The sequence below is a fragment of the Aethalodelphis obliquidens genome, unplaced genomic scaffold, assembly GCF_003676395.1.
Source record: "Aethalodelphis obliquidens isolate GAN/ISIS:26980383/991018 unplaced genomic scaffold, ASM367639v1 scaffold10, whole genome shotgun sequence".
Taxonomy (NCBI): domain Eukaryota; kingdom Metazoa; phylum Chordata; class Mammalia; order Artiodactyla; family Delphinidae; genus Aethalodelphis; species Aethalodelphis obliquidens.
The window spans coordinates 1,912,348-1,935,793 of record NW_020837954.1 but is presented as its reverse complement, the minus strand read 5'-3'; the positions used below and the strand labels follow the sequence as shown (position 1 = coordinate 1,935,793).

At 43.5% G+C, this 23,446-nt stretch overlaps 1 protein-coding gene across 3 annotated transcripts in view; it reads left to right on the top strand.

Moving 5' to 3' along the window:
* Positions 1–10,345, top strand: part of STXBP6 (syntaxin binding protein 6) — a 246,731-nt gene extending 236,386 nt beyond the window's left edge. For all 3 annotated transcript variants that reach the window (XM_027110969.1, XM_027110968.1, XM_027110970.1), the window contains 2 exons: positions 1,427–1,584; positions 7,289–10,345. In XM_027110969.1, coding sequence (XP_026966770.1) covers positions 1,427–1,584; positions 7,289–7,312 — 182 coding nt within the window. In that variant the 3' untranslated portion in view covers positions 7,313–10,345. The remainder of the gene's footprint in view (positions 1–1,426; positions 1,585–7,288) is intronic.
* Positions 10,346–23,446: the final 13,101 nt, after the last annotated feature.

The following is a 23,446-nucleotide window of genomic DNA, read 5'->3' as shown; positions in this document are numbered from 1 at the left end:
ATGATATGAAAGCAAATGGGAACCCAGATTTCTCCTCCTAAATCTGTTCTGAAGACCGAGACAGACCTTCCATTCCAGCCCTTGCATTCAGCCAGTTTCTCCAGAGCCACATCTCCTCTGTTAATCTGTGCTGACTTATCTTGGCTCCAGTAGTGGTTGATGCAGCTGAGTAATAGTAAGCTAACTCCATTCTCCTCCCCTTAGTGCAGAGTGGAAGCCCTTGAAATCCACCCCTAAAGAAGAAAAATGGAAAACAATTTACAAAGTGCTTCCTCTGGGGCAGGCACTTTCTTTGCCTGAGATCCTTTTCCACAAACCACAGACTGTTCCCACAGAGGAGAAATGAGGAAGCCTTTGCAGCTGAGACCAGTGGAAATTACGTTTCTATTAAAAGCTGTCTGTGGCTAGATGCATCCCTCCCAGGTAAAGTTAAATGATGTAATAAAAACGTATTCAGAGACACAAAGCTATTGTATAAAATGCCATTTAACTATCTTGCACTCAGCATTAACAAAATACAGCTATAAATCTCCTTTGGTTGTCATCTGGCAAGTTTCTAGGTCTCCATGGGTTACGCACCTGCCAGTTCGTCACTGTTGGATCTCTTTTCCAGTCCTGGTACCTGGGATGTCACGAATGCATAACCATTTGAAATGTGATGGTTTTCAACTTTCTCAGTATCATCATTCATGAATCTGGGAGTGCCAAGTTCCTTCTAGGACAGGTTTCTGTCACTGTTTTTTTACCTGCTGGCTAAGTACAGTGCTGAGGCCCCATATTTCATATACTTGAGATCAGAGGCAAAGAGGACCAACCAACCAGGCCATGGCTCGGGATTCAAGGTTGGGAACTGACATCTCTCCTCTGAACTTTGAGACTGATCCACAGCTTCTTACGTGGGGCTGTGCATATAGGGGTGAAGGGGTAAAATGGAAGGGAACAGTTGAAAGGAATACAGAGCATCATATCTGGAGTTCTGTACTCCCAGTTTTCCTGTGGTTATCCATCTAAACCCCAGGTCAAGAGGAAATGCTCATATGATCCAGATATGTCTCACTGAACTTGCCTAATTCTATGGACTTGTCAGGGTTCCCATCTACCTTTGCAAGCCAAGTCCTAAATTCAGATGGGCCCCGCTCTTCTGAGCCTCACCAAACAGAATGCCGGCAGAACGGAAATGAGTGCTGTCAGTGATGGGGCTGCGGAAGAAGCCTTCAGCACTTGCCCAGGTCCTACGGTCAGTGGGTATTCTTCCTAAGAGCGAGTCAGTCAGACCAAGTCAGAAGAGAAGTCGGCTTGTTTCCTAGACACTCAAGGCCTTTCCAGAGTCTGACCCACCTTGCTTTTTCGGGGTGCTCACCCTGGGTGGGGGTGTCACTGTAGGTCAGCCGAGCCAGCTTCTGATGCTCTTCCTGTCCCCTTTCAGGAAACAGCATCCTCCATTCAGCGGCCGACAGCGTGACCAGTGCAGTGCAGAAAGCGAGCCAGGCCTTGAACGAGCGTGGGGAGCGCTTAGGCCGCGCAGAGGAGAAGACGGAAGACATGAAGAACAGCGCCCAGCAGTTTGCAGAAACTGCACACAAGGTGGGTCCCGCAGCGCGGCCGAGGGCTCAGCTCTGGGTTGTCAGGGAGCTTTGGTGCCCAAAACTTTATTTCAGTATGTTTCCCAGGTGGGAGGGACAAAGTCAAGCCTTTTTTTATTTTTTTTTTGGCCTCTGTATTACAGTTTCCTTCTGCTACTTAGTAAGTACCGGAGTTGGGAAGATTTCTTCTTGGACCTGTTTCTTTGGTTATCTCGTTTCTGCTGTCTTCATCCCTGTCTCTGACCCCGTATCTTTGGGAAATGTGGACCATCTTTACTTCCTACCCAGAAGTTTAAGGCTCCCATTTCTGGGAACAGGATGGGGGTAGGGGCAGGACAGGTGTAAGAATATCCCTCCTCTGTTAGCCAGTGCTTGAAAGAGGACTGTGGGCTCTCGTGCTTACTTTTCCATGCTGTCATGAGCCTCGCATCCTGTGTTCTTATCTCTTTACTATACAAAAAAGCAAATTCTAGTCTCAGGGCTAGTTTCCCCTGTGGAGGGGCCTTGGACCTCCTAAGGCTGACCTGACTAGTGCAGAGCTGCCTGCAAAATTCCCACCTGCCTCTGGGTCCAGAGAATGGTGTTTTCCACATGCCTCAGGTGTACACATGCACTGAAAATGTGCCTTTCTGGAGGGGAAGGGGGAGTTTTTATTGGCAGCCAGCTATCTAAGGCAGTCACAAACCAAAGGAAAGAGAAGCCCTGTTGGTCAGGTGATAAAAGAGGATTTATTACTGTTCTTGTACTTTGGATCAAAGGGCAGCTCCTTTCTGGCTAGTGATTTTGAATTTAGGTTTCCAGAAACAACTTTTGCTGATAATTGTTGGCATGTCAGCCTCATGATCTGGCCTTTCAAGATAGGCTTTTCAGGTGACCTTTGGGGGAAAAATTAATGTGCTTCAAAAGAAAACCCCGCTTTTGCTGAGGAACCAAGAATGGACAATCTCCCCAGGTCAGCCAGGCCGGCCCCTTCCCGAGGCTTAAGCCCAGGCCCGACTGCAGATCCAGATCTGAGTGGGTGCATCTAGCCTGCCCTTCCTGCATCCCCTTTGCACAGACCTGTCTCGTTGTGTCATCAATTCCCTATCATGACAGTGTCTTACTGTACTGCTGCCTTAGGGGCCCATTTGGAGTTCAAACCTGGCTGAAAATGCAGGCAGCCCTGCTGGGGGCCAGAGCCTGTCCTGCTGCGGCTGTCACAGAGGGAACAAGCTCAGAATTGTGGTTCCCCTCGTCCCTTCTGCAGCCTTTGTGATATAGAAATAATGATGGAGTGGAGATGTTAGAATTCCTACCCAACTTCATATATAGCAACAGCAACTGTAGTGATTTAAAAGGCGGATGGGCAGTGGAAGTCTGGGGGAACATTTAAAGTGTTGATTTGGAGAAGAGAAGACTACAGGAATTATTTTTTAATTGTCTTCAAGTCTGGGAAGGGCGATACTGCAGCAATTCTCTTTCGTGTCTTGTTATACAGAATAGAGCACTCAATGGTGCACTGACATTCTGCTAAAATAAGAGTTTAGATTAATGATTAGGCCATGAACCAGGTTACCAAGGAAGTCTGTGAAATCATTCTTCCTAATGCGGAGTAGACAATACCTGGAGGTCATCCATGTCACTGTCCGCCCCAGAGGAGGTCATACAAACACTGGGTTGGATAACCTAACCAGATGGCCAGAATTCTTGGCCCTGGTCACCCTGTTTCCCTGATACTGTGGCCAAGTTTGCTAGGTAGTTGGGAAGACAGTATGGTATGGTAGTTAACATCTTGTGTTTGATTTAGCAACTCCATGACCTTGGGCAGGGGCTTAATTTCTCTAAGCCCCAGTTTCCTCATCAGTAAAATAGGGCTAACTAATAATAGTACCTTTCTCCTAGGGTGTTGAGAGAATTGAATGCATTCAAACCTATAAATTGGTTAGTACAATACTTGGTGCAGGGCTTCCCTGGTGGCGCAGTGGTTGAGGGTCCGCCTGCCGATGCAGGGGACACGGGTTCGTGCCCCGGTCGGGGAAGATCCCACATGCCGCGGAGAAGCTGGGCCTGTGAGCCATGGCCGCTGGGCCTGCGCGTCCGGAGCCTGTGCTCCGCAACGGGAGAGGCCACAACAGTGAGAGGCCCGCGTACCGCAAAAAAAAAAAAAAAAAAATACTTGGTGCATATAAACCTCAGTTAATATTAGTTACAATTGTTTCCATAAAAATGGTTTCTGCTAAAAAAAAAAATAAAATAAAAAATAAAAAAAATAAAAAAAAAAATGGTTTCTGCTGAGCCTGCTCCAATCCATCACGTAATGAGCACTGTAGAGGGTTGGAGAAATGTGACTGAGGATCCCAGCACAGGGGTGGGGAGGGACTGGTGGTGAAGATTTTGTGCCCTCCAAAGGGGGGTGGGAGGGCCTCCTGCTGAATGCTGATACTTTCTAAACACAGAGCAGCCCTTGCAAACAGGACCTGTCAGAACAGAAACTGATTAGGCCACCAAAGGCACAGGGGTCTCTGGCTTTGACCACTGGGAGGGTCGGTACCAGCCAGTTACCTATTTCCCTAGAGATGGACGCGGCAGGGGGCAGTCTCCACTTACTCTGGCTTCCGCTCCTGTGGGTGCCGTAAGGGTTGGGGGGGAGGGGCTGCTAGTGTCTCTTACTGTGTTTGAGGGAGTGGGAGAGAGAAACAATAATAACCAGACTTGCAGTTTTCTAAAACTGCACGTCTGGGATGTGTGCTTATGAATCACCAGCATGGGCAGGATTCCTCAGGAGGAGGCTGACCTCTTGAGATAAAGGGGTGGCTATTTTCCCAGGGACCAGGACTCCTGATTTGTCCCACTAGTGTAGGCTGTCTGTGAAGATGTCATTTCACTGGCCAAGCCCCTACCAGGCCTACTGGTGAGGAGAGAGTTCAGAGATGGAACCCAGGCCTTCCACCACTGCCTCCCCAAACATGGCTCTGTTGACTCATGAAGAGTGGGCTGTGTTTAGACGTCGAGACACAGTGCACTTGTTAGAGCCCTGACAGAGAAAGGCAGTGCTGGGTGACAGTTCCTCTGGGCTCCCTGGTTGAACAAGAGCATGCAACCTCAGCTGGAGAGTAGGGCACACCTTCTGGACTGCAACAGAAGAGGCTATCTGTGGCTTTCTCGATTTTCCCAGGACTCCTACAGCGACCCGGGTACATTAGTGAGTGGATCACCTTTGTAGGAGCCTGCCATCAAGACATGTGGGCGCTTGACTCCTGCAGAGCCAATGGAAATGTGTCTGCAACCCCTCTCCCCCGGCTGTGTTCAGCCTGGCTTGGGAAGCGTGGTTCCTTCCTGAACTATGAGCTTGGTACAGTCTCAGACCTTAGGGAAGTCAAGCTCAGCCACAAAGCAGGCCTGCTCACTCTCCTCTGCTTCAGAAAGTGCAGCAGTGCAGTGTGTGCAGTGCTTTGACGCCTGCGTTGGCTGGTGAGTCAGCAGGCGAGAGGGATACCCACACCTAGGCATCCTCAGATGCTGTGTATTTCCCACGGAAAAGAACCGTGATCTGCCCTGTTCTGCACAAGCGCACGTTTGTAGGGGAGGGAGTGGTGAGTGGCATTTCCCTCACTGGCAGGGAATGCTGCCTCTGTCCCTACCATGGTCATCTACTCCCTGTGGGTCTGAGCTAGAAGGGACCTCAAGAGTCCAGGCCTCTTAAAAAATACCCCCTGTATGAGTAACAACTTTTTCTATTATTGTTGTTTTTTTCTATTATTGTTGTTATTATTATTTAGATGGTGTCATTTACACAGCTTTGAAAGGGAAAGCTTTCCATGAAACATTAAGAAAACAAAAATATAGCAAAAGGAAGTTTTTAACTTCTCTTCTGTAGGAACTCTGACATCTACATTAATCCATAAGCATTTGAGTTGGAGATGATATTTATAGACATGAGGAAACCGAGGTACGGGGCAATTGTGACTTCGAGCTCAAGGTCATACAGCAGATTTGTAGCAGGGAAGCAACAGCATCGTGCCTTCCATATTCTAAAGCTTCTAACTCCCAGGAAGTTAAAGAAAAAACAGAACAAAAAGAGGTAGCGTGGAAATGATGCGCCTTTACGCAAAAATACCTCAAATGGCAAAATGTCCAATCCATATGTACTTCTGCAAAGCTGAACTGGCACGGGCCCGCCCGGCTGGGGCTCCCCTTAGTGCCAGTCCCAGCTGTACCGGAGAGGTAACCAGGGTCTGGTGTGAGAAGCAACACGACTGCTGCTGAGGATTAATGACTGTGGGTAAATTGGCAAAGCCCATTAGCTGAAGGTTAACAGCTGAGCGAATAACAGGACAGCAGCACTGATCAAATATTTATGCTGGGTATTCATTATGCACAACGCTTAACAGCTCTGTGTTGATTTGAATGGTCCACATCGCTAAATAATGTATTGAAACTAGAGACAGAGCAAGAAGCGGAGGCCATACAGTGGAGGGGCTCAGAGTGTGGCCAGGGAGTGGGACGGATCTGAGAGAGAGCCCTGGCTCTGCCATTTCCACCCACCATGTTTCCCGGACTGTAAACTCTTCGAGTTCAGGAGTTAACCTTCTTGGCAAAAACCCACAGCACTGAGCACAGCAGCCTGGACACACTCAGGGCTTCACAAACACCATCTGACACCCACAGCACTGAGCACAGCAGCCTGGACACACTCAGGGCTTCACAAACACCATCTGACAGCTGACTGGCTGGTGGCATCAGCACTGCAAAAGGTCCTTGGGGGTATTCACTTAGGCTGGCTTCACCAGGTACAGGCACCTGGAGCTCTTCCAGCTGACGCTGCCCAAGTAGAGATTAATTTAGCGACATGACTACCCCCAGTAACTCCAGCCCCAGTCTCAGGGACTAGTCCCTAATACCAGACTCTAGACACATGAGGGATCACAATTCAGCCTCAACCCTGCTTCTGCTTCACGTCAGTATATGGGCTCCTTGGAAGGGATCTGGCTAAGGAAAGCAATGTCAGATTAATCTTATGTTTTGTACCTGCATACATTTCCTTAAATATATTATCATGGGCTCCAGCTGGGCTTGGGAAGCTACTGAATGATACAGTGGTATTTGGTGTTCCCATTTATACAGATCTAACATTTCAATAAACCACATTTTTCAAATACCAGTGAGAGCAGTAAGTCAAGGTCTGAATTTGGTATATTGTTCAGTCCTGGTTGGTAAAACAGTCTAATTGTCAAGTGCTTTGGACCTGGTTGAATGTCCAGGATATTACGTGGATTATTGCAGCTTGTTTGTTTCTCTACAGTTGGTGATTTTTAATACTTTACGAGATGTCAGTAAATACATTTGGAGAGTGTTGGTCTTCCTGGATAACTAGTACCCTGGGAGCCCAGAGGCCTTTGTTTCTAGGGTAGGTCACTCATTCTGCCTCTACTTTGGCTCTTCCATTTGCTCCTTCAGTGGCATGAAGGAACATCACGTAGCACGCTCCCTGACCTGGACACGTACACCAACAACAACACTGGAAGGACGAGTGACAAATGCAGTGCTCCGTGGACCGTTTAGGGACACGCTGCACATGTACTAAGGGCCACTGTGCACTGTAATGGTGATCTGCCTCAGCAAGAAGGATCTTGGTGTCGCTTCTCATCGCGGATGTGGGGAAGGAGCAGCAAAGGAACCCTCCCCACTGCTGATAACATCTTACTTGTGTCCCTTTCTCTCCTTAGCTTGCCATGAAGCACAAATGCTGAGAAACTGCCTCTCCTGGTGACCTCTGAAGAGAAAATGAAGTTTGTTCAGCAGTTTTTACAAGAATTCTGGACCTCCGCTTGCTTTTTTTTCCCCAAATGTGGACATTTAGGTTATTTTTCCTTTACAGATGTTAATATGAGAGAAAAGGTGTTGTGTTTATACGTTTCCCTAATAATCTTGCTAAGAAATGCTGCAAGCATCAGCTTCATTTTTTTCCCACTGTGTGTATGCGTGTGTCTGTATGTGTTTCCTCTTTAAGGCTTTCTCGTTTTTTTTTTTGGTAGTTTGAATATGAAATTCGGACCAAATGATATATTGAGCTAGGTCTAAACTGTATTTTTTTCCTGATATTAAGCAGGAAGACATTTTAATGTGGTGACGTCAGATGTTATTGTTCCTGGTTGGAAATAAAAGTCAAGCAGTGATTGGCTTCACTCAGTCTCTTAGGTACTCTTAATTTGAAGGTTAAGATTCTAAATCCTGACACACAAATCTGTATTAGAAAAACAATTGGATTTATCAGGGGAAACAGCAGTCTTAGATTTTGCTTTTTGTGTAGGAACTTTTTGCATGAGCCATCACCAGCATTCAAAAAAACAAATCAGAGTCACAGATAGAAATCTACTTTCTGAGCTACAGTTTAAATTCTTCCATTACTTGTTTCCAGGCTGATTATTTAGAATTACCGTATAAAGGATAAAATTTTGAGATGAAAGACCTAAGGAAAAGCCCATTTAAAAACCTCTGTGCATTCATGAATGTTTCTTTGTCACTGTCCCAGATTACGGTAGCCGGTCTTGAAAAGAGCTTGGATTTTTATCAAGAATTGATTTGTCCAGATAAAGGTCTGTGTAAAGGATAATGTGAAAAGATACTACATTTTAAATCTTTTTTCTCTTTTTACGAAGTCATGCCTGTTTAGAGACGCCTTCATGATGTCCTTGGGAAATGGCCTTCGGTTCTTGGTATCTGATTTTTGGAGGTTTTGATGTTGTTATTGCTATTAATCTAATTTAAAGTGTGGGTTTCTTGACAAATTGCATTTCATGGCAATTGCAACTTGCCTGGTCTGACATAAAACAGTACAGTCATGAAGCCTTTACATTGCAGTCAGACTGAATGGGGTTGGTTCATACAGCTCCTGATCTTGTGTCACTCAACACAGGCCTGGATTTTCAGTCTGGGAGTTTGGTTTCTTAGAAGGTTAAAATGCTAAATAGAAAAGCTGTGCTTTGTCGTCCTGAAACAAGGAGGCAAGCTGTACATCCCAGATACATATGCTCAGCCTCCCGCTGCGATGCACTGATTTTTTTAAGCTGCCTGGATCTTCAGGACCCCTTTCTATTCCTTCCTACCCATTGAGGCCATGTGTATTGCAGGCTCTTACACAGCAGCATATGATGACTTTGGGATTATTTATGCTGATCTAAATAGCTTAAGTTCTCCTGATAAAAGCATTCCCAGGGAGATAGAAAATTGGGCTATTGTGGGGGAAAATGATCTTAGTCACTATGTGTCAAAAGGGAGATGGGATTTGCCAGAGACAAAATTTCTGAATCCTCTTAGGGAAATGATCCAGTTCAAGAAAACTCTCTGTAAAATTTATCGGGTAAACTATATAAATGTACTCTAATATTTTGTACTTTTCTTTTGGTGTCTTAAAAGTTTAAAGCAGCAAGGAACTTGCTGTCTGGTGAGTACAATTAGAAGCATTTACAATTTCTAAGAAAAGCTGAAAATCTCACGCCACACAGGTTTTCTTTGCAGGCCTCAGTATAGAAGATGCACGTGCGCGCGCGCACACACACAGATGTATTCATCTTCCCAAAGTGGATTCTAGCTTCAGACAGATAGTTGGTGTAAATAATTGAAGTGGTAAGTCTAAAACGCCCCGACAATCAGCCAAACTCGATTTGTCGCCACGTATCTAACATCAGTGTTTGTGAAGCTGCTTCTAGAGTAGCAGAGGGTGAGGTCATGAGCATACCGTGAAATTTGAGATTTTTCCCTCTCCGGTAGACTTGTGATAGTTACTCTTCATAAATATAAGTACTCCACATCTTGCCCTCTTTCCTCACTCTCTGCTTATCCTTTTAGACTTAAGTCTTCTTGGAAATATCCGGGATTTGAAGAAAGCCTGTCTGCATTGTTTTTACCTTCCTCTATGGATTTGCTTCCAGACTGTGGTCATGTCCTTGACCTCCCTGTGTCCAAGTCCTACTACCTAGGCCTCTGCCCACAGAAGAGGCCAAACAGCAACCCCAGTCCCTCCCGGACCTCCTGACTTCTTGCACAGGAGCGAGTCCTGTGATGACGTACATGAGGTTCTTTGCTATCCTTTTGTAGAAGGTGCTTCAATACAAAATATTAATACAATCTAACCTAGAGAAAATTGCTAAAATGACTCACATTATTTGGGACCAATTCAGTGGCTTGCTAAAATACATTTAATTTCTTTGTTTCATTTCTGCACCTCACTACTGAGTTTTGGAAATACTACATTTCAGTGAAGGATTTCTTAAATTGTATTGACAACTCGTAAAGAAAAGAGACTTCCCAGTGTTCTCACTTCTTCCTGGAATGTAGCTGTAGTATTCTTCCCTAGTACTATTAGGTACCTGTGTACAGGAAGTAGACAGTGATTCAGGTTAATGTTTCATATTGAAGGTATTTGTAAAATGTAACAAGATCAGTAGTTAACTTTTTTAAGCTCTGAAAAAATAAAGATTATGTGTTAGACTTAAAATTACAGTGAAATCTGTCTTAATACTACTTTTGTGGCTAACAAAGGTTATGCATTTATGTAAAAATATTTACAGAATGCCCTCAATAAAGGATATTAAAGATAGGTTTCGCTTTTAAATTTTAGAATTGTGGCACTGCTGATGTCTGTTGTACAGTTATTAATTCTTCAGAAGTTCCCTAAGATGTCAAATATCATTTTTGTTCCTTTCAGAGACAAGTAACACCTGCTCTGTGATTCACTAATACAGCAAACTCTAATTTTGTCATTAAATATTTGAACTCTGTGATGAAAGTTCGTTTCTCTCAGTTATTTGGGAAATCTCTCAAACACTACCAGATAGGTAGGCAACGTCACACTTTTGTTGCTAATGGGAAGACCCTGTGTGCCTCCAGGAGACCTAAGAATTGGGATTAGCATTCTGATAACATTTTTTCATGGACATTCTAATGGGAGAACTTGAAATGTAAAAAAGACTAAAGAGTTAACTAACCTTAATTTAGACAATGAGCTTCTATCCAGCAAGAGTTAAGTTTTTTTATTTTCTTCTCATGGGCAAAGCAGTTAAGCTGATTAGTCGTTACCTTTCTGCTGATATTAGTGATGTGCTCAACTCAAGTACATATTACTGCATGTGCCCTCATTCAGCAGACTATTTTCATGTCCTTTTAAATTGGAAAGAAGATCAAATTATGTCAATCTATTTTTATGGGAAAGCAAATGCAACTTAATGCATCGCCATTTGCTTTCAAGGCAAGTAGCTTTGGTGATCGCTGTAGCAAAACAACCCTCTGTAGGTTGGCATAGACACAGTGAAGCAGGCAGACTTTGAAATATTTCCTGGGAGGACTGCAGGTGGAAGGGAAAGGCTACCACCTCCACTCTCCAGAGAAAAAAGGATAGAGAGATGGTTTGCCTAGATGAGGACTTGGCCTTTAGTTAATTAGGTATTTAAAGGCACCGTTCTTGTGAACTAATTATAAACCCACTGACTTGCAAAGATGACCTTTTCTTTCAGTATAATTTTTGTTAGCAATTATACCACAACCAGCTCTCAAATTTTATGGGAGAATTAATACAAATGTATATTTTTTTAAATCAGTAATGCCTTTCCTTCTTGCTGTCAACGAGAACATGCTTAGAAAAAACTATAGTTGTCCCTTGAATAACGGGTTTGAGCTGCCTAGGTTCACATGTATGTGGGGTTCTTTTCAATAGATGCATACTACAGTACTACGAAATCCATAGCTGGCTGAATCCAGATTCAACCAACCACACATATGGAGGACCAGCTGTAAAGTTATAGGCGGATTTCTTATTATTTGGGGGGTGACCCTTTCATTGTTCAAAAGTCAACTGTATTGACTTATCAATCATCATCTGCCTAAACAAGCAGATTGAGGGCAGGGTGAGACAGAAGAGGGAGGATAAAAATACCAGAAATAAATTTCAAACAAGTGCAAATGTTTCCATATTGTTCCCTGATGATAGCCATCCTGTGTCCCTCCTTTCCCTGGCATGGGCAAACCTGGGTGGTAGCTGGACATATGTATGCACATCCACATATGCATACACACAGCCAGCATTAGAAAAGATACACGCACCCTAATGTTCATCGCAGCACTATCTACAGTAGCCAAGACATGGAAGCAACCTAAATGTCCACAGACGGAGGAATGGATAAAGAAGATACAGTATATATATATATACAATGGAATATTACTCAGCCATAAAAGGAATGAAATACTGCCATTTGTAGTAACATGGATGGACCTAGAGATGATCATACTAAGTCAGACAGACAAATATCACATGATATCATATGTGGAATCTAATTTTAAAAAATGATACAAATGAACTTATTTACAAAACAGAAACAGACTTACAGATATTGAAAACAAACTTATGGTTACCAAAGGGAAAGCATGGGGGTGGGGGAGGGATAAATCAGGAGTTTGGGATGAACATACACTACTATGCATAAGATAGATAACCAACAAGGACCTACTGTATAGCACAGGGAACTCTACTCAGTATTCTGTGATAACCTATATGAGAAAAGAACCTGAAAAAGAATGAATATATGTATATGTATAACTGAATCACTTTGCTGTACACCTGAAACTAACAACACATTGTGAATCAACTATACTCCAATAAAAGTTTTAAAAAGAGCTGAGCTGCACTCCTAGATTCACCTGAATTCTCTTAGTGACCCCTTATTGCCTATCTGGACATAGACTGGCAGGAGACAGTAGTTCCAGGGGTCAGTGAGATTTGAAAGTGCCTCAGGTGGGCCATGATCAGAGCATGAGAAATACAAAGACTGAGACATGGAAGAAAAACACATCCCACCCACGAGGCAAGTCTTACTTTATTTCAGTAAACGTGAGTGTGCTAATGGCTGTCTTTCCACAAGATGATACAGAAGATGGATTTCCTTTAGGTTTGCTTTTTGAAAATCCAGGAAGTACATATATATAAAATGATTTTGTAGAGCCAGAGCCAGTCTGATGCAAAATTGATCTCTACTTATACATCAGCCCCCTCCCCGTTCTCCCCTCCACGCTCTTCGCCTTGCTTTCCGACATTTCTTAAGTTCAGCTTTAAGCTAACCCCTCCTAAGGTGTTACCTGTATTACAGTGCTGGTTTATAGTGGCTTAGGGCAGTTTCTCCATCCAAGCTCTGTGTCACAGTTATTTGGGGAGGCTTTGGAAAATGTACACATTTTATTCCCAATTTTGCCTTCTTGTTGCCCCTAGTCATCTTGTCTTTTGCAAAGAAAATAAAATGGCTCCAGCAGGCCTGAGCAGTGGGGCACCTGGCTTCTCCAGATGCTTACTAGATTTAAACCAGCAAATTAAAGCCGTCAAGGAAATTAACATAATGTGCCTTTAAGCTGGATTACTGCTATAGTGTAACCTTCTGCCTTGACCCCCATTATATTTTCTCCCTTGAGCCTCATCTGGAGCCTCAGGATTTCCTGAGTCGGATTTTCACTTCCCAACCCCCTCCCACCCCTGAAGTTTTCTGCCACATTTTCTTCTTTCTGCTGATGAGTCATGGTCCTGGGCATTGCAGGTCTTTGGGGGGCTGCTTCAGTGGCCTGTCCCACTGGGCACTGCAGGATGTAGGCTGGTTGGGCAAAGCCACCCTGTTTCCCTCAGTCCCACAGGAACCAGTGGACAGACCTAAGAGATTCTAAAATGACCACTGAGGTGCACTGTCACTGCGCTCACGTTTTGTCTATTAGGCATTTTAAATACTATTGATTCTCTCAGATAGAGTGGAGCTGTTCCTATAGAACATACATTCTTTTCCTGTCTTTTAAGTGCTCAACCCGTTCGAGGACGCCTGTTTCAGTGGGGTCTGGCCCCATCACACACTCATACCTAAATGTGTCAGAGGCTGGACAGGAATCGCCATTCCGACAAGTCCCAGGTTTCACTTATCAACATTGAATAGGAGCCTTTGTCCTACGACACGGTATCGCAATTGCTTTACCACTCTGGTTATTTGTCAGATGACATGGAAAGAAGGGAAATGAGCTCATGAATTCTCAGCTTTCCCCTGAGAGCTAAAACATGGCTGGGATGGTTCACAGCTTCTGAAGAAAACTCCTCTTATATGCTCTGACCATGTGCACCAAGTGCTCTGTTTAATTATACTACTACATACTTGGTGATTGAAACCTGAAGCTTTCTGTTAGTTTTTCGTAAAACCAATCCTTTCTTTCACTGCCCCAGGAAGGAAAATCTGGTTCCTACGATCAAACATACTTTTTTATTCACAGTACAGTGGCTTCCTTCAAGGAGTTTTGCTTTTTTTACACCTGGAATTAGTGACCGATACTGGTGGACGCATGTACATTGGTCTGAAACTTTCCCATACTGAAATAGCCTCAGCATTCAGACAGAAACTGTGGGAACGAACAATGTGTAAACTGTGTCCCACCCCACACCCCCCGGGGACTAAAAATAAAACACACCTTTAACTGGAGTGGACATGGGCAGGACGCCCCCTTGTGGTGGTTTACTGGAGGCAACATTGCCCTGTGGTCCTGCCCTGCTTTGAGTTCCAGCTCCAGTCTTACCAGGTGGGTGGTCTTGGGCAAGTTATTGACTCTCTCTGTGCCTGTTTTCTTAGCTTTAAAGTGGGAGTGGCTATCTACTTTACAGGTTATCATAACGATTAAATGAAATAATGAATGTAAAGCCTTTAGCCCTGTGCCTGGTACATAAGGCTTCATGTACGTCAGCTCAGCTCTGGGCTATTCTCTGTGATGGATCCAAAATAAAGTAGTAAACCTTGCAGGCTGACAGTGCCTGCCAGACCATACTGCTGGCTAGAAGAATGGACGTGTTTTTCTTAAATCCATGTTGGTACAGGGCACATGGGCAGACATTCCAGGCCTCTTTGGCCATTTTTATGATCTATGGACATAGATTCCCTTGATATTTCATATATTCCAGCCCTGGGATAAAGGAGAGGCTCTGGTCTAAAGGCGCCCAGGGGTAGCCATTTTCTGGAGGAAATTTCCCAAAAGACTAAATTCACAAGAAAGAGGACTGAGAGAATTTGTCTTTAGTGTCTGTGGCATCAACTACAGGAATGGAAATGAGTGGTCTTATGGTCTAGAAGATTATCTGATATGCCCTTTGGGCAGCAATTCATACTCCTCTTTAAAAAGAAGTTCAAGGTTGGCCTACATATGTATAGCATTTCTTTTCTGGAAGCATCTTTAGACATTCAGCTAAAAGAAGGAAAGAAGGCCCCAGAAAAACTATGATGGCAGCATACTGTTTCCCCACGATTGTCATGGTGCTATTATTTATGATGTCCAAGTAAACCCAACATGATTTGGGAAATAAGTCATTTGCAAAGGACCATCCAGGCAAGAAGGATCAGGCTAGTTATAACAATGGATCTGCCCCACCCCAAATCCCAAACTCTACTTTTCTAAAAATTACACTATGCATTATTTTTTAACAAATTGCAAGCCATGCAAGTTTCTTTATAAAAATCCTTTCTAGCTGAGAACCTCCTGGCTTTGTCATTAGCTTTTTGTTCTCAGGCAAATTACATAATTTTTTTGTGTGGTTTTTCTCCTTTCAAAGGAAAATAATCTACACCCTGCCTGCCTCAGAGTCCTGGTGAGTAAATTAAGATGTGTGGAATGTGAAAGAGCTCTGGGAAGTACAAAGTGCTAAAGAAGTGTGGGTTACACACTAAAACCTTGATCTTCAACTGTTCCCACCCAGTGCCTAAGGGATTCCTTTATACACCACCCCCCTTTCCTCTACAGGTCCATCCTTGTAGTACTAGATGGTATCATTACCCCTCTCTTCCCTCTCTCTCAAGGAAAAAAAATTCCCACAGACAGCTGGAGGCTACTTGCCATCTGGGAAGCAGAACAAAGGCAGGAGTAAGAGACAGTCCCAAACTGCTCAGGGAAGGGGACAACTGGGCTTAGAGGCAACCGCAAGGGAAAAGATTCAGAGCATTCCAGGGGCTCAGGGAAAGAACTCCTGGGCAAGTCTCCTGGATGCAGCTCACCTCAGGACCACAGGTAACTCTCGAGAGTTCTGACATCCTAGTATATGAAGTGCTCTCCACCCACGTGGGAAGACTGATTGAAAAAAGAACATTTCAAGAACCAGTCAGAGAGGATGGACATACTCCTCAGGACCAGGGGCTACATGGAGGCACGTCCATGTCCTTACTGTGTCTGGGGGTCCTAAGGTAAGCCTGACATGAAGAGGGCCACAGAAACGGCCGAAGTCTTAGGAATTCACTGAGTAAATGTGAATGCAATGACAGTTATTCCAGAGAGACAGGATACTGATTAAAGGATGCGATCTGAGGACGTTCTTTCAGACACAGGAAAGACTAGACACTCTTCAGCTCCACTCACTGGGAGCAGCGTTATTATCCCGACTAGGGAAGACCGGGGCCATCAGCTCTGTTCTCCCCTTTGGCGTGTTTCACCTGGCCTCACTTTCCCTTTAGAAAAAGCAGGATAAAGGGCTAGAAGTGGACATAACTGTCTCCTCCCAGGCCTAATGCCAAGTAGGTCTCAGCCACCTACTCATGCTTCTGTTCCTCTGGGCTCCACCAGATTCTCCATGGTGGGTGAGTTCCCCCCCCACCACACACACACACACGCACGCGCGCGCGCGCACGCGCGGCTGTCCTCATGCACATGCCACTCACCAGCTATGTTAGATAAGAGAGCTTGAGGACCCCACATGGAGAACGGGAATGCGAACCGCAGTCGAACCCCCTTCCCTGGGCTTCCTTAGGGCCCCTGTTTAGTTTTCCGCCTACTCAGTTTCTCCTCCCCGAGGTGGAACGAGGGTAGATGAGAGGCAAAAGGAGGCTGATGTTGCCACTGGGGGGATAGCAGTTAACTCTACCAAATACCATCCTTACAAAAGTGTGAGTGACAGGAAGGGGCAATTAGGGAAAAGGACTGACTCTTCTTTCGGAAGCCATTCAAACCCATCCTTACAAAAGTGTGAGTGACAGGAAGGGGCAATTAGGGAAAAGGACTGACTCTTCTTTCGGAAGCCATTCAAACCCATCCTTCTCTGTGACGAATGGTCCAAGAGTAGCCTTGCCTGTGGGCAGATGTCAGCTTCTAAGCCATAATTCCACAAGTAAACCCACACAAGACACTGGCCTAAAATTTCATTGTAGGCTTTTTATCTAAGAAAAGCAAGCCTTGAATATAGTGCTCAGGTCTGCTTAAGCCTTCAAGAGTTCGATCCCCCTGAGTTCAGTCAGGACAGGAAATAAATCCCACCTCATTACTCACTGTGCTTTCACTGGCCTGGCCATCTTTCACTTCTCCAAAAATGTGAGGTTCTTTTGCACCTAAAATCTTCACATGCTGTCTCTGATGCCAAGAGTACTTCTTTCCCCAACTCTCCTCGTGGCCCTTCATTTCTCATCTATCAAGTCTACACTTAAATGTCTCCTCAGAAAGACGTTCCCTGACCACCACATCTCAAGGAGATCCCTTGCCTTTTCCTCTCACAGTATCCCTTCTTTCCTTTCATAGACCTGATGGAGACGTGTATTTATACGTTTGTTTTCTTCTTTACTGTCTCGCCCACATCCAGCTCGGAGAGGTCAGGAACCATGTCTATTTAGTTCACCAGGTTGCATCAGGACCTTGGATTTACCAGGCACTTAGGACACTCTTATTACATAAATGAACCTGTCCTCCACTTAAAGCCCCCATGCAGGACCAGTAGGAGTTCACAGGAAAAAAAAAAAATCCAAATACCTAAACACATGAAAAGATATTAGCCTCATTCATAGTTAGATGACACTTGGTAATCAAATACTATTGAACAAGACCACATTTTTGAAGGCAAATTGTTAACATTTATCAAGATTCTCATCACTTGAACCTGCCCCCCTAACTCAGCCACACCTCCAGGCTCGTGCTCTGCTGGTCTTCAACCACCAGCTTTTCTCGACCACCCACACTGTATCCACACTCAGATCGCTGTTTCTTAGCTCACCCTCATTAAAGCAGCTGAATTACAGTAAGTTTCTCCAGCTCTGGAAGATGGAAAGCAGTTATCGGGGGTGAGTTAACTCCCCAAAACAAATAAAATAAATACACTCCGTTTTTGTGTTCCTGTTTTATATTGGGTGTAGTCAGGTACTCCACTGCTCCCATTCACCTTCTGCGGCAATGCATTCTCCTTGACTCTAGTACTTTCCTATTCTTTAGGAATAATGCTTTTCTAAGCATTAACTGTGGTATTGGGCAACCCTCTTATTCTTCTACACCAGTTATCAGTTAACTGTCTCTCAGTTCCAAATCCACACTTTTTTGCTCTACTCTGTGATGCTGGAGCTGGACTCTGTGAACATTGCACCTGCTGCTTTTGGACCCCTGAGCAATTAACCACTTTTAACTAATTAGTGATTACTGATGTTAAATTCTGCCTATTCCAATAACTGGCATGGTTTATTTTTCCTGCCTGATATAACATCTCAGTAGATTCTCAGGCAACTGGGCACAGCATCTGTTCCAGCCTGTAATCATTCTCCCCAAGTCTCTTTTGGCAAATCCCTTACTTCTGGCAAATGATCTAATTTCCTACTTTGCTAAGATCAAGACTATCCTATTGAAAATAATTTCACTCCTCCCACCTCCTTATCTAAGTTCTGTTGCATCTCCTGCACTCCCAACTTTAGTACTCCTGTACCTATTTAATGAGTACCCCTCTTCTGGAGCCCTTGATTCCCACTTCCTTCTGCTTCTTCAAAGACCTACTCCATCAACAATAACCGCATTTTCTTATATCTCTAGTCTTTCCTCCTTCACTTTTCCTTCTCTCTCTTTTTTTCTTTTTTTTTTTTTTTTTGTGGTACGCGGGCCTCTCACTGTTGTGGCCTCTCCCGTTGTGGAGCACAGGCTCTGGACGCGCAGGGTCAGCGGCCATGGCTCACGGGCCCAGCCGCTCCGCAGCATGTGGGATCTTCCCAGACCGGGGCACGAACCCGTGTCCCCTGCATCGGCAGGCGGACTCTCAACCACTGCGCCACCAGGGAAGCCCCACTTTTCCTTCTCTTAAAGGACAAATGTTTGCCTCTATCGTGAAATCTGTTCAAAACTTTTTCTTGCCCTTGCTACCCATTAAGATACCACCTTCTCGCAACTCCTGCACAACAGATTTCGTGAGTGAATGGTCTTGACTCACTAAGCCTTAAAAGTCTGGTTTCTTTCCCCATCATCCTGCTGGCACTGCTCTCTCAGGGACAACCCAGTCCAAAACTCGATGACCAGTTCTCTGCAGTCGCATTGAAGTCATCCACTTTCTAGCTTTCTGACTTGCCTTCTTCCCACCCCAATGGCATACTTTTCCAAAAATTCTGTACTTCCTCTCTCCTCTTTTTACACACCTTTTTCCAAGTCAATGAATTCATTCCACACGCTAATTCTTTTTACTTGTAGGCAATTCTACTACGCTAGCCTTGACCTTTCTCCTGAACTCCAGAACTGAATTTCTGGCTTCCTGCTGGAAATTTCCACATAGCTCAACAGGTCCAAATCTGAATTCATCTTGTCTCCTCACAAGCCTGTCTTCCTTCTCTTAACATCCTACTTAGGCTGAAAAACTTGCTCTCCTTGATTTTCCTTCCCTTTCCCTTCCATTTTCTCAGTCATAAACTAGGAATAATAATAGTGCTCATCTCATGGGGATAAAATTTTGTTGTAAAACCATTAAGAGAGTTAATATTTTTTATTACTACGATCGCTTCAGTTAGTGGAAATCTGGCAATCATATTTCTTACACACCACCTTTCCTGCATGACTTTTTCCATCTCTGTCTCTAACCTAGCTCTGACCCTCACTAATGTTGACCTGAACTACTCCAATTGGTCAACATTTATCAATAGTCTGCTGTATGCAATGTGTTTTTCATAATAAGATAATTCATACTCAGTCTCAAAGAGTTCTACTTTTTACTCCAGTGGGAAAGGCAAACACACAAATTGAATACAACCCAAAATGAACTGAGGGCTGCACCAGAGATTGGGGGTTGCAGTAGTATTTCCCTGCCTCCCCAATCCAAACCTGCCTGAAAGTACTGTCAGATTCATCTTCAGAAACTGATCAGTTACATCAGAGTTCACATATTTTTATGCCAACAGAGGACAAACAGGGAATAAAATGGAATGAAATAGATTTGTAGAAGGAAGTAAAAAGTGGTGTGGACTGTGGCTAACCGAACGTGGTGAGTGTATGCCCTAAAAGGGCATGCTGGTACTCAGTTTCAGTCATTGTGGCTATATGGGAAGCAGGCGAGTCCTGCTATATCCTCCAACTTTTTAAAAGAGAAACCAGAGTAGACATTTTTATGTGAACCACCTCATTTGAGCCAAACAAAACACATCAGTAGGTAATATCTGGCTCATAGGCTATGGCTACCATTTTGGGAACCCTCATTTATGTCACTTTTCTGCTCAAAAACGTTTAGAACATCCTCATTACCTGCAAAACTAAACCTGAATTCCTCAGTCTGACATGCAAGGTTCTACGTGATCTAACCCCAGTCACCTGCCCAACCTACTCCTCACTCTCACATATGATAGTGCAATCCTAATTCTACTACAGGAGGCCGGTTCTCTCACCTCCTGGGCTTTGGTCACAATGTGTGCTGGCCCAGGATGCCATCCCCATTCAAATATTGTCTATTAATGAAAACACAACGACCCAAAACCTATGGGATGCAGCAAAAGCAGTTCAAAGAGGTAAGTTTACAGCTATACAGCCTACCTTAAGAAACAACAAACATCTCAAATAAACAACCTAACCTTCCACCTAAAGCAATTAGAGAAAGAAGAACAAAAAAATGCCAAAGTTAGCAGAAGGAAAGAAATCACAAAGATCAGATCAGAAATAAATGAAAAAGAAAAGAAGGAAATAATAAAACTAAAAGCTGGTTCTTTGAGAAGATAAAATTGATAAACCATTAGCCTGACTTATTAATCAAGAAAAAAAGGGAGAACACTCAAATCAATAGAATTAGAAATGAAAAGGGAGAAATAACAACTGACACTGCAGAAATACAAAGGATCATGAGAGGTTCCTACAAGCAACTATATGCCACTAAAATGGACAACCTTGAAGAAATGGACAAATTCTTAGAAATGCACAACCTTCCGAGACTGAACCAGGAAGAAATGGAAAATATGAACAGACCAATCACAAGCACTGAAATTGAAACTGTGATTAAAAATCTCCTAACAAACAAAAGCCCAGGACCAGAAGGCTTCACAGGCAAATTGTATCAAACATTTACAGAAGAGCTAACACCTCCTTCTCAAACTCTTCCAAAATATAGCAGAGGGAGGAACACTCCCAAACTCATTCTATGAGGCCACCATCACCCTGATACCAACACCAGACAAAGATGTCACAAAGAAAGAAAACTACAGACCAGTATCACTGATGAACACAGATGCAAAAATCCTCCACAAATACTAGCAAACAGAATCCAACAGCACATTAAAAGGATCATACACCATGATCAAGTGGGGTTTATCCCAGGAATGCAAGGATTCTTCAATATACGCAAATCAATCAACGTGATACACCATATTAACAAATTGAAGAAGAAAAACCATATGATCATCTCAATACAGGCAGAAAAAGCTTTCGACAAAATTAAACAGCCATTTATGATAAAAAACCCTCCAGAAAGTAGGCACAGAGGGAACTTTCCTCAACATAATAAAGGCCATATATGACAAACCCACAGCCAACATCATCCTCAATGGTGAAAAACTGAAATCATTTCCAGTAAGATCAGGAAAAAGACAAGGTTGCCCACTCTCACCACTATTATTCAACATAGTTTTGGAAGTTTTAGCCACAGCAATCAGAGAAGAAAAAGAAATAAAAGGAATACAAATCAGAAAAGAAGAAGTAAAGCTGTCACTGTTTGCAGATGACATGATACTACTATACATAGAGAATCCTAAAGATGCTACCAGAAAACTACTAGAGCTAATCAATGAATTTGGTAAAGTAGCAGGATACAAAATTCATGCACAGAAATCTCTGGCATTCCTATACACTAATGATGAAAAATCTGAAAGTGAAATTAAGAAAACACTCCCATTTACCATTGCAACAAAAAGAATAAAATATCTAGGAATAAACCTACCTAAGAAGACAAAAGACCTAAATGCAGAAAATTATAAGACACTGATGAAAGAAATTAAAGATGATACAAACAGATGGAGAGATATACCATGTATATCTTGGATTGGAAGAATCAACATTGTGAAAATGACTCCACTACCCAGAGCAATCTACAGGTTCAATGCAATCCCTATCAAACTACCACTGGAAATTTTCACAGAACTAGAACAAAAAATTTCACAATTTGTATGGAAACACGAAAGACCCTGAATAGCCAAAGCAATCTTGAGAAAGAAAAGCGGAACTGGAAGAATCAGGCTCCCTGACTTCAGACTATACTACAAAGCTACAGTCATCAAGACAGTATGGTACTGGCACAAAAACAGAAATATAGATCAATGGAACAGGATAGAAAGCCCCGAGATAAACCCACACACATATGATCACCTTATCTTTGATAAAGGAGGCAAGAATATACAGTGGAGAAAAGACAGCCTCTTCAATAAGTGGTGCTGGGAAAACTGGACAGCTACATGTAAAAGAATGAAATTAGAAGACTCCCTAACACCATACACCAAAATAAACTCAAAATGGATTAAAGACCTAAATGTAAGGCCAGACACCATCAAACTCTTAGAGGAAAACACAGGCAAAACACTCTATGACATAAATCACAGCAAGATCCTTTTTGACCCACCTCCTAGAAAATGGAAATAGAAACAAAAACAAATGGGACCTCATGAAACTTCAAAGCTTTTGCACAGCAAAGGAAACCATAAACAAGACAAAAAGACAACCCTCAGAATGGGAGAAAATATCTGCAAATGAAGCAACTGACAAAGGATTAATCTCCAAAACATACAAGCAACTCACGCAGCTCAATAACAAAAAAACAAACAACTCAATCCAAAAATGGGCAGAAGGCCTAAATAGACATTTCTCCAAAGAAGATATACAGATTGCCAACAAACACATTAAAGAATGCTCAACATCATTAATCGTTAGAGAAATGCAAATCAAAACTATAATGAGATATCATCTCACACCGGTCAGAATGGCCATCATCCAAAAATTCTACAAACAGGGCTTCCCTGGTGGTGCAGTGGTTGAGAGTCCGCCAGCCGATGCAGGGAACACGAGTTCATGCTCCAGTCCGGGAAGATCCCACATGCCGCAGAGCGGCTGGGCCCATAAGCCACAGCCACTGAGCCTGCGCGTCTGGAGACTGTGCTCTGCAACGGAAGATGCCACAACAGTGAGCAGCCTGCGTACCGGCAAAAAAAAAAAATCTACAAACAATAAATGCTGGAGAGGGTGTGGAGGAAAGGGAACCCTCCTGCACTGTTCGTGGGAATGTAAACTGATGCAGCTACTATGGAGAACAGTATGGAGGTTCCTTAAAAAATTACAAATATAACTACCATACGACCCAGCAATCCCACTACTGAGCATATACCCTGAGAAAACCATAATTCAAAAAGAGTCAGGTACTACAATGTTCATTGCAGCTCTATTTACAATAGCCAGGACATGGAAGCAACCTAAGTGTCCATCAACAGATGAATGGATAAAGAAGATGTGGCACATATATACAATGGAATATTACTCAGCCATATAAAGGAACGAAACTGAGTTATTTGTAGTGAGGTGGATGGACCTAGAGACTGTCATACAGAATGAAGTCAGTCAGAAAGAGAAAAACAAATACTGTATGC